General features: G+C 38.9%; 1 protein-coding gene across 2 annotated transcripts in view; it reads right to left on the reverse strand.

Moving 5' to 3' along the window:
• Positions 1-99: 99 nt before the first annotated feature.
• LOC107036518 (semaphorin-5A) overlaps positions 100-22,003 on the reverse strand; it is a 70,712-nt gene continuing 48,808 nt past the window's right edge. Inside the window, exons 3-11 of one of the 2 annotated variants that reach the window (XM_015254539.2) lie at positions 19,538-19,637; positions 7,427-7,634; positions 7,065-7,267; positions 6,662-6,761; positions 6,103-6,302; positions 5,261-5,746; positions 4,049-4,897; positions 1,917-2,715; positions 100-1,461 (exon numbers count right to left, since the gene is read on the reverse strand). In XM_015254539.2, the coding sequence (XP_015110025.1) occupies positions 1,258-1,461; positions 1,917-2,715; positions 4,049-4,897; positions 5,261-5,746; positions 6,103-6,302; positions 6,662-6,761; positions 7,065-7,267; positions 7,427-7,634; positions 19,538-19,637 (3,149 nt within the window). In that variant the 3' untranslated portion in view covers positions 100-1,257. Of the gene's footprint in view, positions 1,474-1,916; positions 2,716-4,048; positions 4,898-5,260; positions 5,747-6,102; positions 6,303-6,661; positions 6,762-7,064; positions 7,268-7,426; positions 7,635-19,537; positions 19,638-22,003 lie in introns of both variants that reach the window. The other variant, XM_015254538.2, reaches the window with a different exon arrangement.

Genomic DNA, 22,003 nt, shown 5'->3' on the forward strand with positions numbered 1-22,003 from the left:
TTGTTTTCCATTAAATATTTTCCCGCGAATATATAATGAATACAGATAACAGCATTCCAAAAGTGGTGAAGATATTATTGAAGAAAAACAAGAAAAAAATTATTGTAAATGCGATTTATTATCTCCTCAGGTCGCTATAACTTTGTACATGGATTAATGTTCTCAGTAAATAATTTCACTGGTAAATAAAAAACGTATTTAAAACAGACTAATGGTACGAAACGCAGTAACAGTATCTGAATTGAAAATTAATGAAAAAATTATTGGAGGGGATTTTTTGATATGCGAAAAGTCGTGTGAATAGGCAAGGTAAAATGCATTCGGTAAATTCAATTGATTGTTCTGAAATCGTAGAAACTCCTCAGTATAAAGTATTTTGACTCAATGTGAGTCAGAATGGGATAAAACGAATGCATGCAACATTCGATACAATTTTCTGGTGTACTTACGCTAAAAAGCTATCACTTAATGATACATAAAATTTGTTTACGTATTTCTATGTACATATGCATCATGGCACTACGTCACATTTCGGTTAATGTTAATTAAAATAATCTCGAAAAAATACATTTATCTCGTTATTTTCTCCTAGACGATAGTTGTATTTACAGTTTTTGGGGGTTGGCATTGTCATCATGAGCTTCCCAGCGAAGTAATGTTCTCAAGAAAATAAATTGTTAATTGGATATTTGTAAGTGCATAAAGCTTTATACAATTGACACTCAAAATGCCCAACCAAGCTGCATGATTAGTCGATTCTCACTCTCATTTATATTTAAAAAATAAAAATAAACTCTCAAATTCGTGATAAAAAATAAAGACGACTGTCTTCGAACTCTTTTTCGAGACTTCGCAATGTTGAACATATTTTTTTCTGTTCGATATAATTATTGAATGAAAAATATTCAATAAAAATATTCATTTTCCATTCAATTCTCCTATTTCATTTCTTCTTAATGAACAATTTCATAAAATTTAACTTTTCTATGTTGAGACCATTGAATTGCGAAGTTAAGAGTTCCCCCATTGAGCAACTTACATCATCGATACAAACAAATATCTACCGTAATAAAAAATAAAATAACAAGGCCACGGAATCACTCGTTAGCATCAACAATTCACCGACAATTCTCAGGCTCTCGTAAAATTAATTGCAGTTACCATTGAATTTAATTTTACACTGGTCAATGTCACTTGACCCCCTCGTTTACCCTAGTTAAGTATCAGTCGAGTTTGATCATTGAGAAAAATCTTATCTCAGTAATACTTTTCTTGATCCAAATCCGCACGAATGTGCTGTTGTCCATGGCTGTTGCGTTTGAGGGTCGCTGAGTCGTAATCCAGGGCCTTTGGGTACAATTTTGGACTGCCGAGACCATTGACATTTGGATTTGGCTTGGTCCTCAGCGTTCCGTTTATATCTCTAGATCCTGAGAAACTCGGTGCTCTCTTGGCGTTCACCTGGAAGCAGCACTGATATTACATTCATTTTTTAATATCGAAGAGGCGACAATTTAGGGGATATTCAAGTGGAGAAGAGTCAAATAATCATAAGTACAAATGTTTTTCAAGTGCGAAAGAGTTACATTACTTAAAAACAATTGTACACCCCTAAATTCTCCTAAGACAAATCTTCTCTCGTCGAATCTTTCGCTAGTTTCAGCTTCATATTTTTAAAATGTTTTTTCCAATTCTATAGAGAAAATTAAATTAGGAGATCTACTAAAAATTTCTCCGCAGAAAAAATCCCCATCACTTCTTGGAAATCCTTACAGTATTTTTGTAAACTTTCCAATTAAGTTCCCCAATGGAAAAATATTCTCCCAAAATTCTCCCCCAGAAAAAAAGTACTCCATAAAAATTCGAATTTTCTAAAGAGAACAGATCACGCTAAAAAATCAGTCTTCAAAAATCACCTCTTTGAGTGGCACAGCGACATAAGGATTCTGCTTGCTGATGTAATGAGGGCTGCCAGGTACCCTGACCTTCCTCTTCTTCACGTAAACGAAGCCCGCCCCAACGGCGAGCCCCACTCCCGCCAGGAACCCGACAATGCAGCCCCCCACAACAGCCCCAACAGACACCCCAGCAGCCACGACACTCCTGGGGAGTGCATTGGAAGAGATCTCCCCAGTCTCCCAGTCCTCGTAGCAGTCCCTGGTCTCCCTGCTGCTCCCCACACACCCACCACCGCGGGAATCCACGCAAACCCGTCTCCTGCTCTGCTGTCCCTCACCGTCGCAGTGGCTCCACTTGCTCCAGGTGTCCCACCCCCTCAGGGACTCGCAGCTGGGCATCTCGCAGCTCTCCCTGGCAAAACTGGGCCCCGCACAGGACCCCCTCAGGCACTCCCTCCACCTGCTTCTCACCCCGACACCACAGGACACGGAGCACTCGGACCAATCGGTCCAGCAGGACCACTCACCTGAGTCCTCCCTGCAGACATGAGCATTGCACACTCTACTCTGCATTCCAGCGCCCTCACACGGTGGCGTCTCGCACTGCCTGACCCGGTGCTGCTTCCCACCACCGCAATTCTTCGTGCAGGGGTACCACGGCGACCAGTCCGACCACGAGCCCTCGACCTCCGCAGGATTCTGATTGTTGATGTTCACTCGGGAGCAGGAGCCGTTGTCCCTGCAGAACCTCTCCTCCTCCTTTGCTAATTGCGATCTGACGCTGCTGGGGTCGTCTGTTTGAGCCTTGCAGCTGAACCTGAATCAATAGCGAGATATTTTAGTTTAGTTTAGTTTAGGTTGCTTACTGAAGACTGTTCATACTATTTGTTTTGCTCTTTTTTCTAATTTATAATAATTTTATACATTATAAATTTTTGTAATTTATGATAGACATGGATTGCAATTCGTGTCTTCAATTGAAAATCTAGTGAATTCCATAGATAACTTTACTTGTTTATCGAACAACAAATCAAATGCCTTTGATGAGGACTGAATATACCGCCCGAAATTCGACATCTCCTAATAAAACGAGGGTATTTTAATTTTCTTTTTGAAACAAGGGTGTCTCAAAATTCATGTGAAAGCTCGTTGTTCACATCCATTTCTGAGTCTCATGGAGCTCGCATTTCATTTCTCGTTCAATGTGAAGTACTTCATGTTAATTTTTTTATACATTCATACAATTTATACAGCTGTCAAGCGAAGAAAAACGTGAGGTTTCAGACGAATTTTTATACGAATTCCGAGATCCCGTAGTCTTAAGGATGTATTACACCCTTTTCGCCAAAATTCACTTTTTTGAATTTTTCTGGCAAATTGTTGATCGGATTGACGTGAAAAAATATACCGTTTTTGCGTTTTATCATTACTTAATGACTCACGAAATTTCATAATCGTGCAATCATTTTTCTGCGTTTTTCCTAAAACTTTTGGGAAATTCACAAAATTTTAGAAAAAATGCAGGAAAACGATTGCACTACCGTGAAACTTCGTGAGTCAGTCAATAACAATAAAACGCAAAAACGGTATATTATTTCGCGTCAATCCGATCAATAATTTGCCAGAAAAATGAAAAAAACGTGAATTTTGGCCGAAAGGGTGTAGTACATCCTTAACACGAATGTTGAGATACCCTTGTTTTTCAAAGCAAAATTGAAATACCCTTGTTTTATTAGGAAACGTCGAAATCAGTAGCGAAGCGGTAAACCGGGTTAAGTCGTTTTTTACTATTGGCTAGTTTTCGACGAATATCTCGGAATCTAAAAGAGATAGAAAGATTTTTGTCATGACCTTTTTTGTAGAGCTAATAGAGCGTTATAAAAAAAGTCATGAGAAAAATTTTGCTATCTCTCTTAGATTCCGAGATATTCAGCAAAAACTGGCTAATAGTCAAAATCGACTTAACTCGGTTTACCGCTTCACTACTGAAATGGTAAATTTTAAACTCAAAATGCGAGAATTCACTTAATTTACCATTTTCCATTAAAAAAAATTCCATTTTCCATCAAAGTCATCGAATTTATTCTCGCGCGTTGAGTGTAAAATAGTTGTGACCAGGATGACCTGAAGAAATAGAAAAAAATTCCAACCTGAATCGTTTCTCCACGTATCCCCCGCCCTGCAGGCCAGTGGCATTGGTCGGTAGCCAGGGAGTCCAGCTGGAGTATCTCTTCGTCTCCGGGCAGACGTGAGTGTTGCAGTCCTCGATCTGAAAGCCGCAGCCAGGGCACTCGGACCCCCCCTCCCTGGGGCTCGGTTTGTCGCAGGTGCGAATTCTGACGCGCGTACCGCCGTTGCAGGGCTTGGAGCAGGTGTCCCAGGCCCCCCAGGACGACCACTGGCCATGCTGAGGTGGCTGGCTCTTCGCCGGGGTCGGACAGGGCGGCATCTCGATGCAGACGATCTCGTCGTGATCGTGGCCCACGCAGACTCTACCGCCGAAGGCCGGCGCAGGATTAGTGCACGTTCTCGTTCTCGTTTTGATGGCTAGACCACAGGTCTGGGAGCAGGCGGACCAGGCCGACCAGGCTGTCCAGCCCCCGTGAACTGTGCAATTGGAGACTTTGATTTTTGGGCCCGTGCAGGCGGCGCCACCGTTCTGGGCCGGGGGATTGTTGCAATCGCGGGTCTGACACTGACAGGTGTCAGAGGGGGGGTCCGAGGGGTCCAAGTTGGGCCGCAGGTGGGAGCGCTGGTGGGGGGAGGCCGAGGGGCTGTGCAGGCAGGGGGCCCAGGGGCCCCAGGCACTCCAGCCACCGTCCACTGGGTCGGTCAACACTGGGCAACGCGTCACCTCCTGCTGCCAATGGTTCACCAGGTGATTATCCTGTGGGGCTATGTCGCACTTCATCAGGTGCTCGTTCCAACCGCAGTAGGGCTCTTGGGCGTTTAGGCAAGTGGCACGGTGCTTGTGACGGTGGCACTGAGATGCGGGGATTCTGGAATTACCGAGGGGGAATTATTCATTGTGTCGTTGAAAATTGACGAATTGTTTAATCGCGTACGGGGGAGATGACGTGCGTCGACCCATGGAAATAGGAATGACTGAATATTAGGGTCAAAACGCATAATATGCAAACGAATGAATAAAAACATGTAAATAAACATAAATAAACATAAATAAACAAAATGTCAGACATGAAGTTTTCATTTTTGGAGGAATTTCGTGATTGAAAATTTCCAATTTTCTGGAAAAAACAATGATATTTAACTGATATTTAAAAAACCTGATATTTTACGATCAAACATTACCATGAAATGTCCATGAATTCTAAGAAACTGATGAAAGAGTGTATTCTTACCTCAACAGACCAGTTTCCGACCCAACATACAGACTCAGCGAGTCCTTCAGAAACTGCAGAGTAATGGCTGGGGAAGGCAGTGGTCCCCACACCTCCACAATGCAAGTATCGCGTGTCCTCGGTAGAACAGAAATCTTCTTGATGAGGCCCTCGGTAGTGGCAACATACAGCATCGTCACACCTCGATGCAGCTTCGTCGGTACAACATCAACAGCGATGTGCGTAAATCTCTCCATAGTGGTAGTGTAAAGTGGGGGCCCGGTCACGCCCTGGACAGCATCGTCCATCAACTGATATCGTTGATTATCCATTATTTGATGGGATGGCACATTAACTGGCGAGCCACAGTGTTGTCGGTAATGATTTGTCACTCGTTTCTTCTCCCATGCAGCACCCGAGTGCTCTTGATGCTTGAATGGACCATTAAATGACGACGCTATTGCTGTCATGTTGAAGGCACAAATGGCCGAGCCTGCGATGGCATTGCTGTCGTTCGAAAAACATATTTTCTGCGGTTACTCATGTGCTCGGAATATTCCAGGCTTTATGCCCACATTCTCAAGGGGTTGTGACGAAAATTTAACGAGAGGGGAAATTTTTCATGAGCAGAATGACGCAAACACCGATATCGATGGGTGTAAATCGTGCAGTGAATGCGACAAATACCATTCGACGCACATCGAACATGAAATACTTCACTGATGATTTTTACCGTGATCATTAATCCCAAGTATTTGAGTGCAAGGTCAGAGAAACAGAAATTGAGTTCATGATGAGAATTCGCTGAATGATTAGCTGTGAATCGAATTATGTTTTTGTGGGAGGGGGGGAAGGGGGAGTACCTGGGAGTTGTGAAGGTGGCGTATACGATTCCCTCCTCGGCATTATAAGCTGCTCCTTGTATCTCATCGTAGTAGAACGGAAATTCACCGGGAAGTGAGCAGTTTAGTCGTGCCTTGCTGAAGGTCGTCCATGTGTCTCTCATCAGGGTTTGCCAGCCTGGATCTTTCTTGCAGACTCGTGCGATTCGAGAGTAAATTTTCTGAGAAACAGGAAAATTGAGTGAAAATGATTTTCCTTCAGTTCTTCATTCACCGAGTAAATTAACAGATGAATCAGGGGAGATTACATTCTCCTTGGAAAAACGTTGTTGCACACCTGTGCAACCCACAATTATTATCCCAACGCTCTCACTCTTTCATGGTTAATTGTACCGCATAATTACATAATTGATGTCAGCCCTCGACAATCGGGGCGGGGAGAAATGAACGATGAAAGGGAAAAAATGTAACCGCAGGCACGATTTCACCTGCATTTCTTCGGGGAAATATTGTTTTTTCGTACCAATTGTCCTTTAATCATTCGATAATTGAGACATAACAAGAGTTTTATTGTTATTACCTTGCCGCAATTTATGTACTCCACAGCTACCTCACGAAAGAGAAAATAAACGTGATCGTCTGTTTCAAAACTGCCGACAAACTGGGGGTCATTCAGCCACCTTGAAAAATCGTTAAAAATTTTATGACTTTATCATTTCAGAAGTATGATTTTATCGAATGAAATTCAATGGATTTTTATTCTTCCATTGCACTTCTTCTCTTTAATTCTTTTTATTCAAACATAAACTTGATTTTTATTCACTCAAATGAGTAGTTTTTCAAACGTGACAAGCGTAAATACCTCATTAATCAGAAATAAAATTATTGTTTAGGGGACAAAAAGAGCGAATTAATTAACGAATTCAGTGTGAAATGATTCTTTATGTAAAAATAATATATTGTTATTTAAAATTTTCAATAACCTCGACTCATATTGGGGTGTTCTTAAGATGGGCGATGCCAGTGTCCTATAAATAGCGGCATCAGCTCCCGAAAAATCGGTGGGAGCCCCGGCGAAGAGTCCAGCATTGCCCCTAGCAAGTAGAGCTGTGACATTGGCTTGGGGTGAGTACGGGCATATAGCAATGCCGGAGTCTGAGCTCGTGACATTCTTAATGTTCTCGATCTGCCGAAACAAAGGGGGAACAAAAATTATCGAAACTGTTTGGGTCCTGAATTAATGAAACCCGGACGAATCCGGGATCATCCGGAATCAGCATTGTGTTTCAAGACAATTTTTTATGCATTATGGGGGGGGGGGATTAATTGTTTCGGATGAAATTACCTCGCGCCAGGTGCATTGCGGGCTGAAGGCATTGGTGCCACAGGTGAAGAGGCTCTTTCCATTGCTGAGGAGGACTTTTATGTAGTTGTGGCAGTCCTGGGCGGTCTGACCTTTATCCTGACAGATGGAGGCTTTTTCGGGGGGTGCGGGCCATGTCGCGTGCTCCAGGGGAGTTAGGGAGTTCAATGTCAGACGATATAAATTATCTCTAAAATACAACAGCGAAAAAAAACAATTACAAAATTTAATTTCACTCAGACATCATTTTTTGCCGAATATCGCGAGCTAATTCTTAAATTTGTTAAATTAAAAATACATAAATTCATGAGAAAAAATAAAATATTATGTCATCATGAATTTAATTCATTGTCGAAACGTTGCGGATTGAAATAAATTGAAGTGAATTGGAAATTATTTATTTTAAACGACAAAATTTCACTCTGACTTTTTTTTCTAAATATCTTGAACTAATCTATAAATTAATTGAAGGATAAATCTATTAATTGATGAGCAAAATGAGGAATCGCACGAGAGAATTGAATATCATGTAATTAATTTAATTCAGTGTTGAAAAGTCCTGGATGTAAATGAAATAAAAAATGGTTTATTTTAAACTAGAAAATTTCTCCTCAGAAATGTTAATGTGACCTCGACAAATGTCCCCAACAGGTCGTGTTGTTCAAGTGGGTAGTGGTGTTTTCGACGATACGACAAAGTCAAGTGACTCCAGACAACATTCCCCAAGCAGCCCACTTGAGCACTCCATTTCGTGCTTTTATCATTCAAACATACTCAGCTCACGTCCTCGTAGGCGATCTAGCTCCACCATCGATACTGAAATTATTCGCAAAACTCGGAGTATGCTCCCGTATCTCAATGAGAGTAGGCTGGGGCACGGTGCGTGTATGTTTCGATAAATAAATTATCGATCGTTTTATAAATAAACCAGGCGTTGGTGCTGGTCATGAGACACCATTGAAAAATATGAATCCAGTTGGAGTTGAACGATGGATAAGCCGTTATCGGGGTACATGCTGGTGGTTTCTCCGGTTGGAGAGGGAAATTAATAGAATTAATTTTCGGTTTTTATTCTTCATTTTTTATGCAATGTTATCAATTTTTCAGGACTAATAATTTGGGAATTTGCTGGGTAATCTTGTTCAATTTCTATTGAACTTTTTATTAGTTTTTGGCTTGTGCTAGTGAAAAATTGCTTAGAAAATTCATGTCAAAGAAGTCCTGTAGGAAATGTCGAATAATTGCTATAGAAAATGATAATGGGTTATGTTTAAAGGGAAAAAGTCAATGGAATTTCAAGATGCTCTGAAAATTCAACAGTTTACATGAATTTTCAAGTAGAAATGAATATTCACTGCCACATTCTCTTGAAATTCCAGGAAATTTTGAAGGAATTCCCGATAAATTCAGAGGAATCTGGAATTAAAGGAGATATTTCTCCCAATTTTCCTCACTTTTCATTAATTTTTCGGGAATAATTGAACTGAAATTTACGGTTCCCGCTAATTTTTCCATGAAATTACGAATTTTCAATGACAAAATTCCTTGAAATTCCGGGGAATTATTTTAAACCCTTGGAATTCAGGGAATTTTTGAACAAATTCCTTGAAAATTCCAAGGAATCTGGAATTCAAGGGCAGATTTCTCCGCATTTTCCTCATTTTTCATTAATTTTCAATGATTTCAATGATAAAATTCCTTGAAATTTCATTGGACCCGTCACATGTTCAAAATTTCCAAGACCTTACCGGAAATTTCAGTGAAAAATTCTTAACAGTGTAAAAAAAAAAGAAAAAAATCCCCGTGTGATCAAGCACCGAGATAAGTTGCTCACGAGGTGGCAACAGGTAAGAGTCCCACCCAGAGCACCTCCAATCGCTCATAGAGCCTAATCGCCCCGAGTGTCACGCCAAATCTGCCACTTCTGATACATTCGAGACAATTTTTCCCTCTCAATTCCCCCCGACGTCGATAGCACTTTTTTCCGGGCAATTTTTTTCAGTCATTCCCTCTTTGGCAACACACGTGTCTCAAGGTATCCTCGGGGCGACAAACGCACACGGAGGCAAATCGCCGAGACGCGAAAACCCGACGAGCCAAGCATAAATGGCGCCTACGTGGGCGCTACCTCTCTCACTTGTCCGCTCGAAACACAACTCCGGGTATCATGAGATAGTTCTTAACCAAGGTAATTATTATAAAGTGGAGTATAAGTGCGATCAGGTACCGTAGAATGCCAATTAATAAGCCTTCTGCATGTTGTACGAGGGCCTTGATGGCTAGGGGGGTCTCGGGGATTTTACCCTGATTTGTTATCGCTGCAGAGATGGACGTGTACATTAGCCTCTGGGGCTAAATACACGGTAATTTCAGCTTTCAGAATTTATCGCTTGAGTATCTATCAATAGGATGAAAGATATTTCTTCATATTTCCCATTTAACATTTCCCTATTAATGAGAATAAAAGAAATGGGGGGAGGAGGGCAAAACGACTCGTTATGCCCCGTTACTCCTCAAGATATTGTCCAAACGTTTTTTCATTTCCTAAATAATATCTTATGTTAATATTTTAATGTCTCAATCTAAAAATCTCACACACACACACAAACAATAAAAAAAAAATACACATGATATTCAATTCTCTCGTGCGATTCCTCATTTTGCTCATCAATTAATAGATTTATCCTTCAATTAATTTATAGATTAGTTCAAGATATTTAGAAAAAAAAGTCAGAGTGAAATTTTGTCGTTTAAAATAAATAATTTCCAATTCACTTCAATTTATTTCAATCCGCAACGTTTCGACAATGAATTAAATTCATGATGACATGATATTTTATTTTTTCTCATGAATTCATGTATTTTTAATTTAACAACACATCTCTCAATCTGATACCATCAGTCTGGAAATGAAGCTTGTTTTTTGGGTAATATTTTATAAGAAAAAGGATTTTTCTGATAACATTTCAGTAAAATAATGATAATGAAAACAATCACCAAGTGTGTCGGAAATTTCAGCTGATTGTCAACATTGAAGCGATTGGAAAAAATTAAAGACACGAGCACAAAATTAGTTTCTCCCCTGAATTACGATCGCCATCCTTCATTGAACAATGTTTTCCTCTCTGTCCTCATCTCCTAACACTCGACGCCCCAATGGGGGTCAGCCTGGCCACTGGAAACAAGACCCCAACAGCACATCTCACAACCGTTCAAGGAAGATTATTTGCGCAGTGAGCAGGAAGCAATCTGTTTCAATATGGCCACTGCCCGATAAGTAGCCCAAGTAACGATATCCCCCCGTCGTCATGCCCCCCCCCCTCCTCACTGCGTTAATGCTAACGGTTCTATTCAACCGCACGCCCCGAAAAAAAAAATGAATCCATAAATAAACTCCAAAACCGCGACTTTTGGCCGACGTTAATTTGACAAGTGGATTTATCCTCCCTCATCAGCTTTAATGCTTGTGGAATGTCACGGAGACATTTGAGAAATAGTTTTCGATGGCCCACGCTATCGCCGGCGTCAATACTTGCGTTGCTCATACATTTAGCGGATTTCGACACACAATACACCGGAGGAACGTGATCGCGTGGGCCGCACACGTCGCGACCGGTGGAAATGCGAGGCTGCGATTAGTCGAAATACCTCGGAGAGTCTCATAAGGGAATAAAAGTGTAAAGAGCGTGAAGAGTGATAAGAAACCCTCAGACTTCTCGGGTTCCCTATTTCGCATCTTTAGTTTGCGACGCGAAGCTTTTCGTCATCCACGAAAACATCTCACAGAAAAACACAATTTCTATTGATTCTATTACAAATTCTATCATTTTTCAATTAATTCTAGTGAAAAATTCGGTTTCTCGCGGTTTTTAAAATAAACAACGCCTAATAGAAACTATTTTATAGAAAAAATCAGTAGAACTTCATCTTTCTGTTCAACTTTTTCTGCAGGAATTCCTCGACATGAATTTTCTAGGTGAATTCCACTTTATTTTTCTGCTCCTGTTACTAATAAAATAAAACAAAAAAATTTAGAAAATTGGAGGCAAGAATTTTCTATAGAAAATATTTCAATAGAAAAATTTAATTCCATTGATTTTTTCTATAGAATATTCTCAGCTGAACATTTATATTGAAAAAAAATGCAAATAAGTCGATAGAAAAAATCAGTAGAAATTCCACGACATGAATTTTCTAAGTTAATTCCACTCAATTTTGCTTCTCATTTCATTAAAAAAATATCTCAATAGAATAAATTACCCAGAAAAATTGAATTCTATTGATTTTTTCAATAGAATATTCTCCACTGCACATTAATATTTAAAAAAACACGGAGATAAGCCAATAAAAAAATCAACAGAATTTCCCAGCGAACTCGTTGAGTTTATCCCTTAATTCTCTCACTCTCAAATTTTATTTCGCGATTTTTCATCTTCGAGAACCGCTGGAGATCGACGCAGTCATTATCTCAGATCCATCGTTTGGCGCTTGATACTTCCCACGAACAGCCTGTCCACCCCCACATCTCTAGCATTCTTATTTCTCGATCGGCTCAACTGTTTTTATTCGCCTTCGTGATTTTTGTTGGCACACTCCCCCAGGGACTTCTTTGGACTTTGAAGGGCACGACACCTACTTCAGATCCTCGAGGATTAATTGATCACTCGGCCTCGGGTACCAGCCATTTGTTCTGGCCTTTTCTGCTCCGATCGTTTTCATTCATTTGTCAATAATTTTGGATTAGCATATTCATTGGGTACATTTATACTGATAGCGACAGTTAATGTTGCGTTAAATTTATCAAGTTTTTATCATTTGCAGTCGGACAGAATTAATTTGTAACTGTTTTTGACATTTTTTGTGGTCATTTTTGGCTGAAAATGATTGAGTTATCATGAAATTACTGTCGTTATTGCAAAGGGAAAATAATTCTTTTGTTAAATACTTTTTGTACTTTATATTATATCATTTTTATTGTATGAATCCAAATGTGCAAATTACCCGATACATCTGATTTCCCTAATTCATCACCTTATCTTCATCCACTAATTAATTAACTGTACGCGTACCTCACGACTAATTGCACCGGTGCGTGTACACGTGTTGAGCATTAACCTGTTGAGCCACGTAACAACCTCCCACCAATCTTAAATCTTCAATATTGTCCCCTCGTCATTATGCCATTCACACAAAAGGCGAAATGATAAATTTAAAGGGGAAAATTTTAACCGGAAGTTTCGAGTTTGAGTGATTAATTTTTATTTTTAACTCGGGGAAAGTGAATGTTGGGCGCCACAATTTGCATTCCGTTTGAGGCTGATAGCCTTCGTTATGTACTACTGATAGGGGTCTGGTGACACGTGTTACAGACGTCAGACGAGATTTAACTGACTCCAGTAAATTCAATTTGAATTAAATAGTAGGGGAGAGAAATTTCAGTGAAATATTGGGGCATGTGGACCTGAATGAATAATGGAAATATAACTGAGATAATTTCTCAAAAGAAATTATAATTTTTTACATAATTTCAGGGACTTTAATAATTCAAAATATCTCATCGTGAATTATTCTATGAAAATTTGGATAAAAATTAAAAAACAAAATAAACGAAATAAAATCATCCTCAGAAATTAGAAAATAATAACGCAGGAGACTCCGCCGACTCCAGTGAATTCAATTAGAAATAAATACCTGTGAAGAGAAATTTGAATGAAATATTGCGGCATGTGGATGAATAATGGAAACAATCCTCAATTTTTGAAATGTAATAAATCAAATATCAAAATAAATCAAATAAAATCAATCATTAACTTCAAAAAATTCCTCCTCCACCCACTCTTCCTCCAATTACGTAATTGCACCTCATACCCCGAAGGAATACTTACCGTAAATTTAAAAAAAACACGCTGAAAAGTTCAAAAATAATAACGCAACTATTTAGAGACAATCGTGGAGCGACGTGGGCCGTTGGATCAGCCCACACACCTAAATGCCACAGAAATCTCGTCTCAAGCATAACTTTTACGTTACCCATAAAACGCGAGTGCTCGACTTGTTGAGATTGTCACTAATAAACCCACAAATACAGGCTGTTTATGTCGCATTTAATTGCGTCTATTTTGTTACTCCCGATCTCACCAATAAATCATTTTCCTCTGTGTTTTGTTGGTAATGTAATGGAGAGGCCCTCGGTCCAATACTTTTTTCCCACCGGGAAATGGATATTTTATTACCATTTGTTCATTTAATATCACAATTTTTTCCTCACCTCCTCTCAGTTGTCTGTTACATGTCCCTTTCACTGATACCCGAGTGCACATTGTGCACCAGTGGGCTAGAATATTCCCGCAGGAGTAGATCGGTCTCAATCGAGCACATAATACCCCAGCGAGTATAACGAAATGTTTATACCTGTCTCAAGTGTACCAATGGGGGCCTCTACATCCACGACGCCGATTAATACATAAATCCTGATCTAGACACGGAGAGTGAATATATTGGACTGCTGGCGCCAGCTTCTACATTCTTCTTGGGGCATTTTTTTTTTAATTTCTGGGGTATAATATTTAATTTGTTTGTGACACACAGACTTACTGCAGTTGCAATTAAACGTCGTAAAGATCGATCTTGGCGATATATTTTTAATCTCGGGTCTGGGCGATTTGAATTGAATAATCAATCATAACGTTTTTTAGTTATGGTTATTTTTTGATATTTGTAAGAGGCCCATAGCCCCATAGCTGGGTTCTAATTGAAAGTGACAGGTTGATAATTATGATAAAGAGGGAGTTGAATATAATAAAGAATTTTATTCTCTAAATTTTTGGCAATTTTTGTTGTTGTGAGAAATTTTACACTAAGTTTGGATTGAATTCTGACAAAATCAACAGATTTTACGTTCGGTAAAATATTTTATTTGATTGTGACACGCAAACTTACTGCGTTGTTCACTTATAGTTATTTTTTAATATTTATAAATGCCTCGTAGCTGTTTCCTAATAGAAATTGAGCTCGGGATCTTAAGTTTTTGTCAGATATACTAGACATTCAAATGAACTTTTGAATAATTGATGAATAAATTGGAAATAATAATAGAAATAATCGTAATAAATAGAGAATTAAATATAATGATAGATTTAATTTTTGAAATTTGCATTAAATTCCACAAGAATCAATACTGAGGTTTTTATGATTAAAATATTTTGATATTCTTAAACCCATTTGTTTTCACCAGTGTCCATTACCCGGGAATTTACAAAGAATTTTGTAATGCGTATTTATCACGGATTTTTGTGATACAGTGCAGGGGTTAATACTAATCAATTAGCCTTTCGCCGCGGAGCACAGCTGGACGCCTGTTTTTAAAACCTCAACGTGCTATATTTTCGCTCTGGGTATGCCACACGGTTAATGAGATCCTGCGGAGTGAATCTCGATTTTCGGGGTGAATTGTGGGTAGAGAAAGACAATCAGCATTATTCATATTATTTTGTACCATAATTCATGAAAGAAAACCCATGGGAATGTAGCATTTCGCTGTGCAGCACATGCATCGACTGAGATTTTTCTTTCATCTCGGAAAACATCACTCGAAGGTGATTAAAAAAACTATTATTTTTATTATATTCCTGAGTGGAATTATTATCGTTTCAAATAATTAATTTTGCGGTTTTTCGCATTTTCTAATTTTTTTATCAAATAACTTATTTGAATTTGAAGAAATTTTGTGATTGAGAATTTACAATTCAATTAAAATTAATAAAAATAATTTTTTTCAATTCTACATTACACTCTACAATTTTATTATATTATTCAACAAAATGAACGATTTTATTGAATTTTCAATGACGAAATTCCTTAAAATTTCAGTGCAACTAAAATCTGATCACAACAAAAAATGAAAAACCGTTTACCAAAAATTTCAGACAGGAATTTTTACATTTCAATTGAAAGTTCAAGTAAATTAACTCTCGTCCTCTTGCTGCCCAAATCCGCAGCCTTTTTCCACTACTCTACCGATATTGAATTGAAATCTCAACATTAAAAAATTGAAGTGACTCGAGCCCTCCACCGGAACGTGGGCCGCTGGTTAATACCCCTTGGCTATTAATAGAGCCTTGCGAGGGCGTGTCTATACCTCCATGCCCATTGATACGAGCCAGCGTAGATATCTTCGATTCTGTCCATCTCGAATTGTCAATGACACCATGCAAATATTCAACGATTCCCCTCTGCATCCATTGAGCAAACAACTGGGCTCCTTCAACAGGAGCACCTCTCCCCCCTCGCAAAATGTAAAAATAAAGACTCGAAGGAAAATGGAAATAGTCTACCCGGCAAGATGTTGAGATTTACATTTGCGTTTACGATGTCGGGGATTGAGATGGAGCGAATTAAATGCAAATCTGTTTTAAACTGTGGGTGGATCGACGCTCAGCTGCTACGACGATCGAGACCGGCATGCAAACCTTGAATTGTCTTATTTTTACGAATTTAATGTCTTTTTCCACTCGAGACCCGCTTTCACATGAATTTCATTTTTTACTCCGCGGTAATGCGAAATTATCCCTGAATTCTTCTGCCAAAAGTATTTCTTCCAGATAAAATATTCCCTCATCAATTAAATTTGCATGTAATCAATTTAACGATTGAAGGAATTCCGTAATTATCGCTGGTAATTATGAGACTTTCATATGTGAAATTCATATGAATAATCCCTCTCGATTATGATACAAATTTAATGATTGACTCTGCACGTTCATTAAATCAACGGGTAGACGTTAATAATCCCCATAAACTCAATCAAAATTTATCCGGTCCAGTACTCGTGCTGCTGCAGTGCTTTTTTTCCCCACCTCGAGTCCTTAATGAAGCCCGTGTGGGCGACTTTATTGTTCTAACCAGAGACGTTGCCATTCGTTTTCTCCATTTCTGTCACTTGCGGAAGTGAAAAGACGATTCTCTTAATTTCCCATTTTCTTTGGGAAACTTTTAAAACGAGACGAAAACACAAACCCACGCTCGTGGCCATATTCGCTGGCCAGTGGGAGGTAATGGAACGATTTTTGAGGCGCATTGCGAGCGACTGCTATCGAGAATTAGCAATTAATTTTTTTACTCGTCATTTTAAATTGTTATTTAAATTGTTGCAATTGTCTTTGGAAATGTCTTCACATTTTTTTGTAAGTAACACGACTCGGAAATACATTAATTAGTCTTTACAAATGAATTAAAAAAATTAATTCTGTTAATTCTGTCATTGAAAAACTCCACAATGACTAATTACAGCCCTGAAAATCCTAGAATCACGATAAACATAAACTCGTCAATTTCCAGTGAAACAATTTCTTCCAGAAATTAACCTCAGAAAATACTTCTAAGAGGATTACGACTTTGTGGCATGTAAACTACTTACAGGATGTTCCCTCAAGTTTTTCTCACCTCTGAAACCTCGCCTTGGAAAACCAGTCGAACCCGCGAAACCCCTGGCACTCTCCTCCCCCCCATAATCCCAAGAATTACGAGAGTCGCAATAATTTTTCCTCTCAAAAGCCCGCGATAATTATCACCGAATAAACAAAATGGTTTATTGTGCCTGAGAAAATCGAATTTTCCCCGGCGTTTGAACTTGAACTGCAATTTTGCCACAATAATTTCCCCCGCTATCACCCATAAACTTCACGCTTCATTTGATAAAATTATTCCTCGTCCCTCGTGATATACAGCGCCGCATTGGGCCGCAACCGTGACATCTCGTACCATTGCTGTAAATTAAATTTAACGTCACCTCTGCCATCCCCCCCTTTTTTTCCACCCAATGGGTGCTTCGTTTCACCTTTTTCTCGTGCAGTGTCAACCCACGCGGCGATCCTATACCACTCGGGAGCCATTGTCTACCCAGTAGTCACATGAATCTTCCCGAGGAAATTCAGCGGTTCTTAGAGAGGTGGAGAATTGAATTTTTTTTTCTATTTAAGGATATCCAAGTATCTTTTACTATTTTTGTACGGACCACAGTATTGTTTCAACCACTTTCAATCATCAAATTTGTCAATTAAATTGCGTGAAAAAGAATTTGGAAAAAATCGTGAATATCCTGCGTCATTCAAATTACATTTTTCACAGAATTATTTTTTTCAACATTCGTTGCTTATAAATTATTTATAGAAAATACTTGTGGTTGTCAAAAATTTGAATTTTTTAGATTTTTCATCAATTTTCTTTCAAAAGCAAACTTTCAATTTTTTTTCAGATTTTTAAAATGTTTTCTAAGAGTTCAATCTCGAGATTCAAATTCAGATCTGGAAATTTTAAATAATAAAATAATTGTACAATGTCTGGAACTCCATTAATTCATTCATTCAATTAAATTTCGACACATTACGATTTTCTGCGTAATTTTTATCCAATTTTTCTCTCCCTGTGGAAATCTAAATATCTGTCAACGTCTTGCGTCAATCAAATAAAGTCACAACATTGCCCGAATTAATTCATGCTCAAAATGATCAATTCCATAATCAATAATTATCAATTATCAATATATCATGTAATATAAAACCAAATGAAGAAGTATTTACCAAAAAGAAATCCACACATTAAATGTTTTCATTTAATTCTGTGACAAACGACCAAATTTCTCAACATCCGAATTACGTCTCACTTCAACATTTCCTCTACCACTTCAGTAGTAATTCCCGCGCGTCAGACATCGATTTGGCGCATCTCCAAGGCTCATTCCCCCCAAAATCCGTCAAGACCCCCCGATGTTTTGTCTAACGTGAACCGCCGTAAAATTCCCATTGGCAATATCGAAACGAAAATCTATTCAAAGCACAAACGCCGAACAGTTCTCAACCCAGTGAACGCCATACCCAGCGGGCCGAGACGTCCAATGAAATTCTGTGCACTTGGTAAAGTGCCAAGAAAACAACCGCCAACAGTACAATCGCTCCGCAGCGTCATCGAACTCAAATCACTTCCGTATGTCCCTTTCCGCTCGTGAAAATAAACCCAAGGGACACCAATCCCATTCTCCATTCTTCCTTCCCTCAATCCGCGCTTACCATCGGTTCAACAACCCCACGACAATTCACAGATCGAGAATTCAGAATGCAACGCGAAAATTCCCGGCTCAATTGTGTTATAACATCTCTCACTCCTTCATTCTCATTCTTTTAATCGATTTTTGTTATTTCTATTCCCACTGAATCGTTCGAGTGGATGCGTTAGGCGATAAATGTTTATCGCGATTGCGGCTAACGTTTGTCTCCACACACCGGGGGTTATAAGAAAATAGAAGATAATGGCGATTGGTTGAGCGTTTTTCAAATTTATGGGACATCGACAGCAAATCTTTACGTTTCCTTCAACCGCTATTTTTGATTTAAAGATATGAATCCATTGTGTATTGCTACTGGACGCGAGAGAATTACTCATGATATTCGAATACATAACGACCCGTTTTACCCCCGTGTCCACAAAAAAAAAAAAAAAATTGCGCCAAATTGGATTTAATTTTTAAAAATAAACTTTTCTTAAATAAAATGAGAAGTTTCTATTCTCTTGACATTGAGGGTGAATGACCCGTTCTGCCCCATCTCAATCCCTGCGGATTTCATTTAAATACATGTGAAAAATTTCCTAAAATTGTTCGTTCATTAAATGACATTTTTATTTTCATTTTCACATTTTTTTCTGAAAGGGTGAATAACCTATTCTGCCCCACCCAGCTTTCTAATGACACAATTTTAAATTTTACCTCTCAATTCCTCTGGATTTAATGTCAATATAAAATCAGCGAATTGATTGACTTTTAAAATAAGAATTTTCCCTCTCAACATTTAATACTCGAGTGATTAGTGTGCGGTAAACATCAAATAAACATCATTAAGCGAGTATGGTATCGTTTGAATTATAATTTTGTCGCAGTTGAGGTACAACCGCGGAGGGGATACCCCCCGATGAACGAAAATTAATCGCAGGTTGTTAGGAGATAAGGTGGCGTGATCTGATTCGCGAGAGCCGGTTGAATTATTTGTGTCTATGTTGTTTTAAATGATTAGGCTGAATGGCTAATTTGCGGTTGTTTATTACCTTGCACCCACGACGACCTGCTGTCTGGCGACGTCGAAGAGAAGCTGGGAGTACGTCGTCACGCCTTCGTCGTGGAACAGACTGCTTCTCTCTGCTAAATCTGGAAAAATGCGTAATTTATCGTTGAGGGGGTTATTTCAGTGGTCGCGAGGGATTTTGTTGCGACATCATCTCGTTTAACTGAATCTTGAGTGGCCCTCCGTATTTTTAACGATTTGAAGGGCATTATTTATTCTAGATTATATCGACAATACTATTCTACATTTTTGAAAATTGAATTGACCTTTAAAAATTAAATTACATCAATTTGAATTCAATTTAAGGTCAAACCGTTCAAGAAATTCAGCTTTTAATGTAAAACAATGATTTATATTTCAATAAAAACTTGATTTTTCAAACTAATTTTGAAATCTAAAAATTGCATTCAATTAAATCTCCAGTGAACTAAGAATTCCCAGAAAAATCTGCCTGTATTTCACCAAGTTTCACAATCATAAGGACCCGAAAACCCGAGTCCCATAAATACTCACCAAATTTCCTGATTTATCCATTAAAAAAAAACCCAGAATTCATATAACCTCGAACCACCCAAAAATTTCACCACATTTTCACTTAAAATCTCAACAGCTCCCCATGAAAAATGTTTCCCCCCAGAAACCGAAAATCCCTAGCCCCCCAATCATCCCGGATTTCCCCCCGCCCCCTCCCAAAACCCTAAAACCGCAATTCCCCTCCCCCTCCCATAAATTCCCCATAAAACCGCAACCCCTTTTATCAGCCCCCCATAAACCGTTGATACCCCTCATAAAAAAATTATTAAACACCACAAGCTCCAATAAACCAGAATCCTCGAACCGAAAAGAGGCATAATCTCCATTTCCGAACGAAGCAACAGTCCTCCCTCTTGAAGAGGTCTCCAACCGTGTTTATCTCATCCATTGCCATTGCTATCCACGAGTGTCTCCTCGGTTATGCCTTTTCTCATTCGCCCTCGCCCTCCCCCTCCCCCGACACCGATATACAAAATGCTTGCTTTACAGCCGCGTTAAAACGTCTCTGGGGAGTGAGAAAAGGGGCGCAGAAAGGAGAAACAAAACTGTAGATAAAGATGCGGCGAAGATGTTAAATAAGAGTGAACGAGAGGGAAGAGTCTCTCGTCCTGGCGAAGGACGAAGGAAATATCCTCTTGCCTTGCTCGTTTCGCAGAGCACATATATTACCCTTTCCCCCTTCCCCCCCCCTGTTGCCACCCACCCACCCCCATATATGCAGCAGTGCAACGCAGGAGGAAGCCCATACAGCGTTGAGCCGTAACGAGCCATCGGTAGAGAAGAAAATGAGAGAGACTGTTCACTCGTAAAGCAAGCCATCGATTCCCCTAGTCGTTTCGTCCACCATGTTTGAAAGTTGAGGTTTTTAGCGAGAAAAATTTAACCACCCGACATCCATACATGCCTGGCACGTATCAATTCCCCCCAGCTAACGACCGAGGACTCGTTCCTCCCCGGTTCTAGGGGTTTTTTGTTTGTTTTGCTGGATGATGCGTAAATGCAATCGGCTGCCTCTTTCCTGGTAAACGTCAATTTCCCCCTTTGATTCATAGTTTTTCCGTTGGTGAGGAGTTTTCCCAGGAATTGTCGTGGTGTTTTTTCACGGTTGGAGTATGAAATATTCATTTGAGGCGGAGAATGGACTGGGGTTTTTAGAGGGAATGGAGGAATTGACTGGCGACTTGAGGCTTTGGGGATTGGGGAGATTATTGTTTTGAGAATTGTAAGGTTGGGTTGTGATTTGCAGTTTTAATTTGAATTTTTTGAAGGTTTGAAGGTGATTCAAGGGGGTTTAATCCTTAATCTATATTTTAAAAATTTAAAGACTGTGTTTTTTATGTTTACGACGTTATTTCGAATAAATTAGCAGAAACAGATGCTCTTTCTTCAAAATTATTCATCACAAATCGTAAAAAAATAGTTCGCATTCAGAATTCTACATCGATTTAAGAATATCTAAGTACTTTGGCTATTGTTTCTCCAGTGAAATGCTCTTCTACTTTGGTAAAATTTTGATTTTATTATTAAAATTTTGCAGCTCTGAATTTGAATCGATATTGAACCGTTAGAAAATATTTTAGGTCTGAAAAAAAAATTAGACAGCCTATTTTTGGAAGAGGATTGCTGAAACAATTAAAAAATTGCAATTTTTGAAAATTACGAGTACTTTCTACAAATAATTTATAATTAATGAATTGTTCATCGCAAAAATCATGTGTTCCGAATCGCAACAAATTTATTCATATTCTAAATTTTACCAGAAATCGATTTCATGCCCAAAAAAATGAGATTTCCGAAAGTTTCAATTATTTACTTATAATCAACAATTCGTAATTTTTCCAAATTTTTCGCACGCAATTTGATCGACAGATTTGATGATTGAAAATGGTTGAATCTATAGTCCGGTCTGTACTTG

Source organism: Diachasma alloeum, unplaced genomic scaffold, assembly GCF_001412515.2.
Source record: "Diachasma alloeum isolate Michigan unplaced genomic scaffold, Dall2.0 Dall_scaffold_00209, whole genome shotgun sequence".
NCBI lineage: Eukaryota > Metazoa > Arthropoda > Insecta > Hymenoptera > Braconidae > Diachasma > Diachasma alloeum.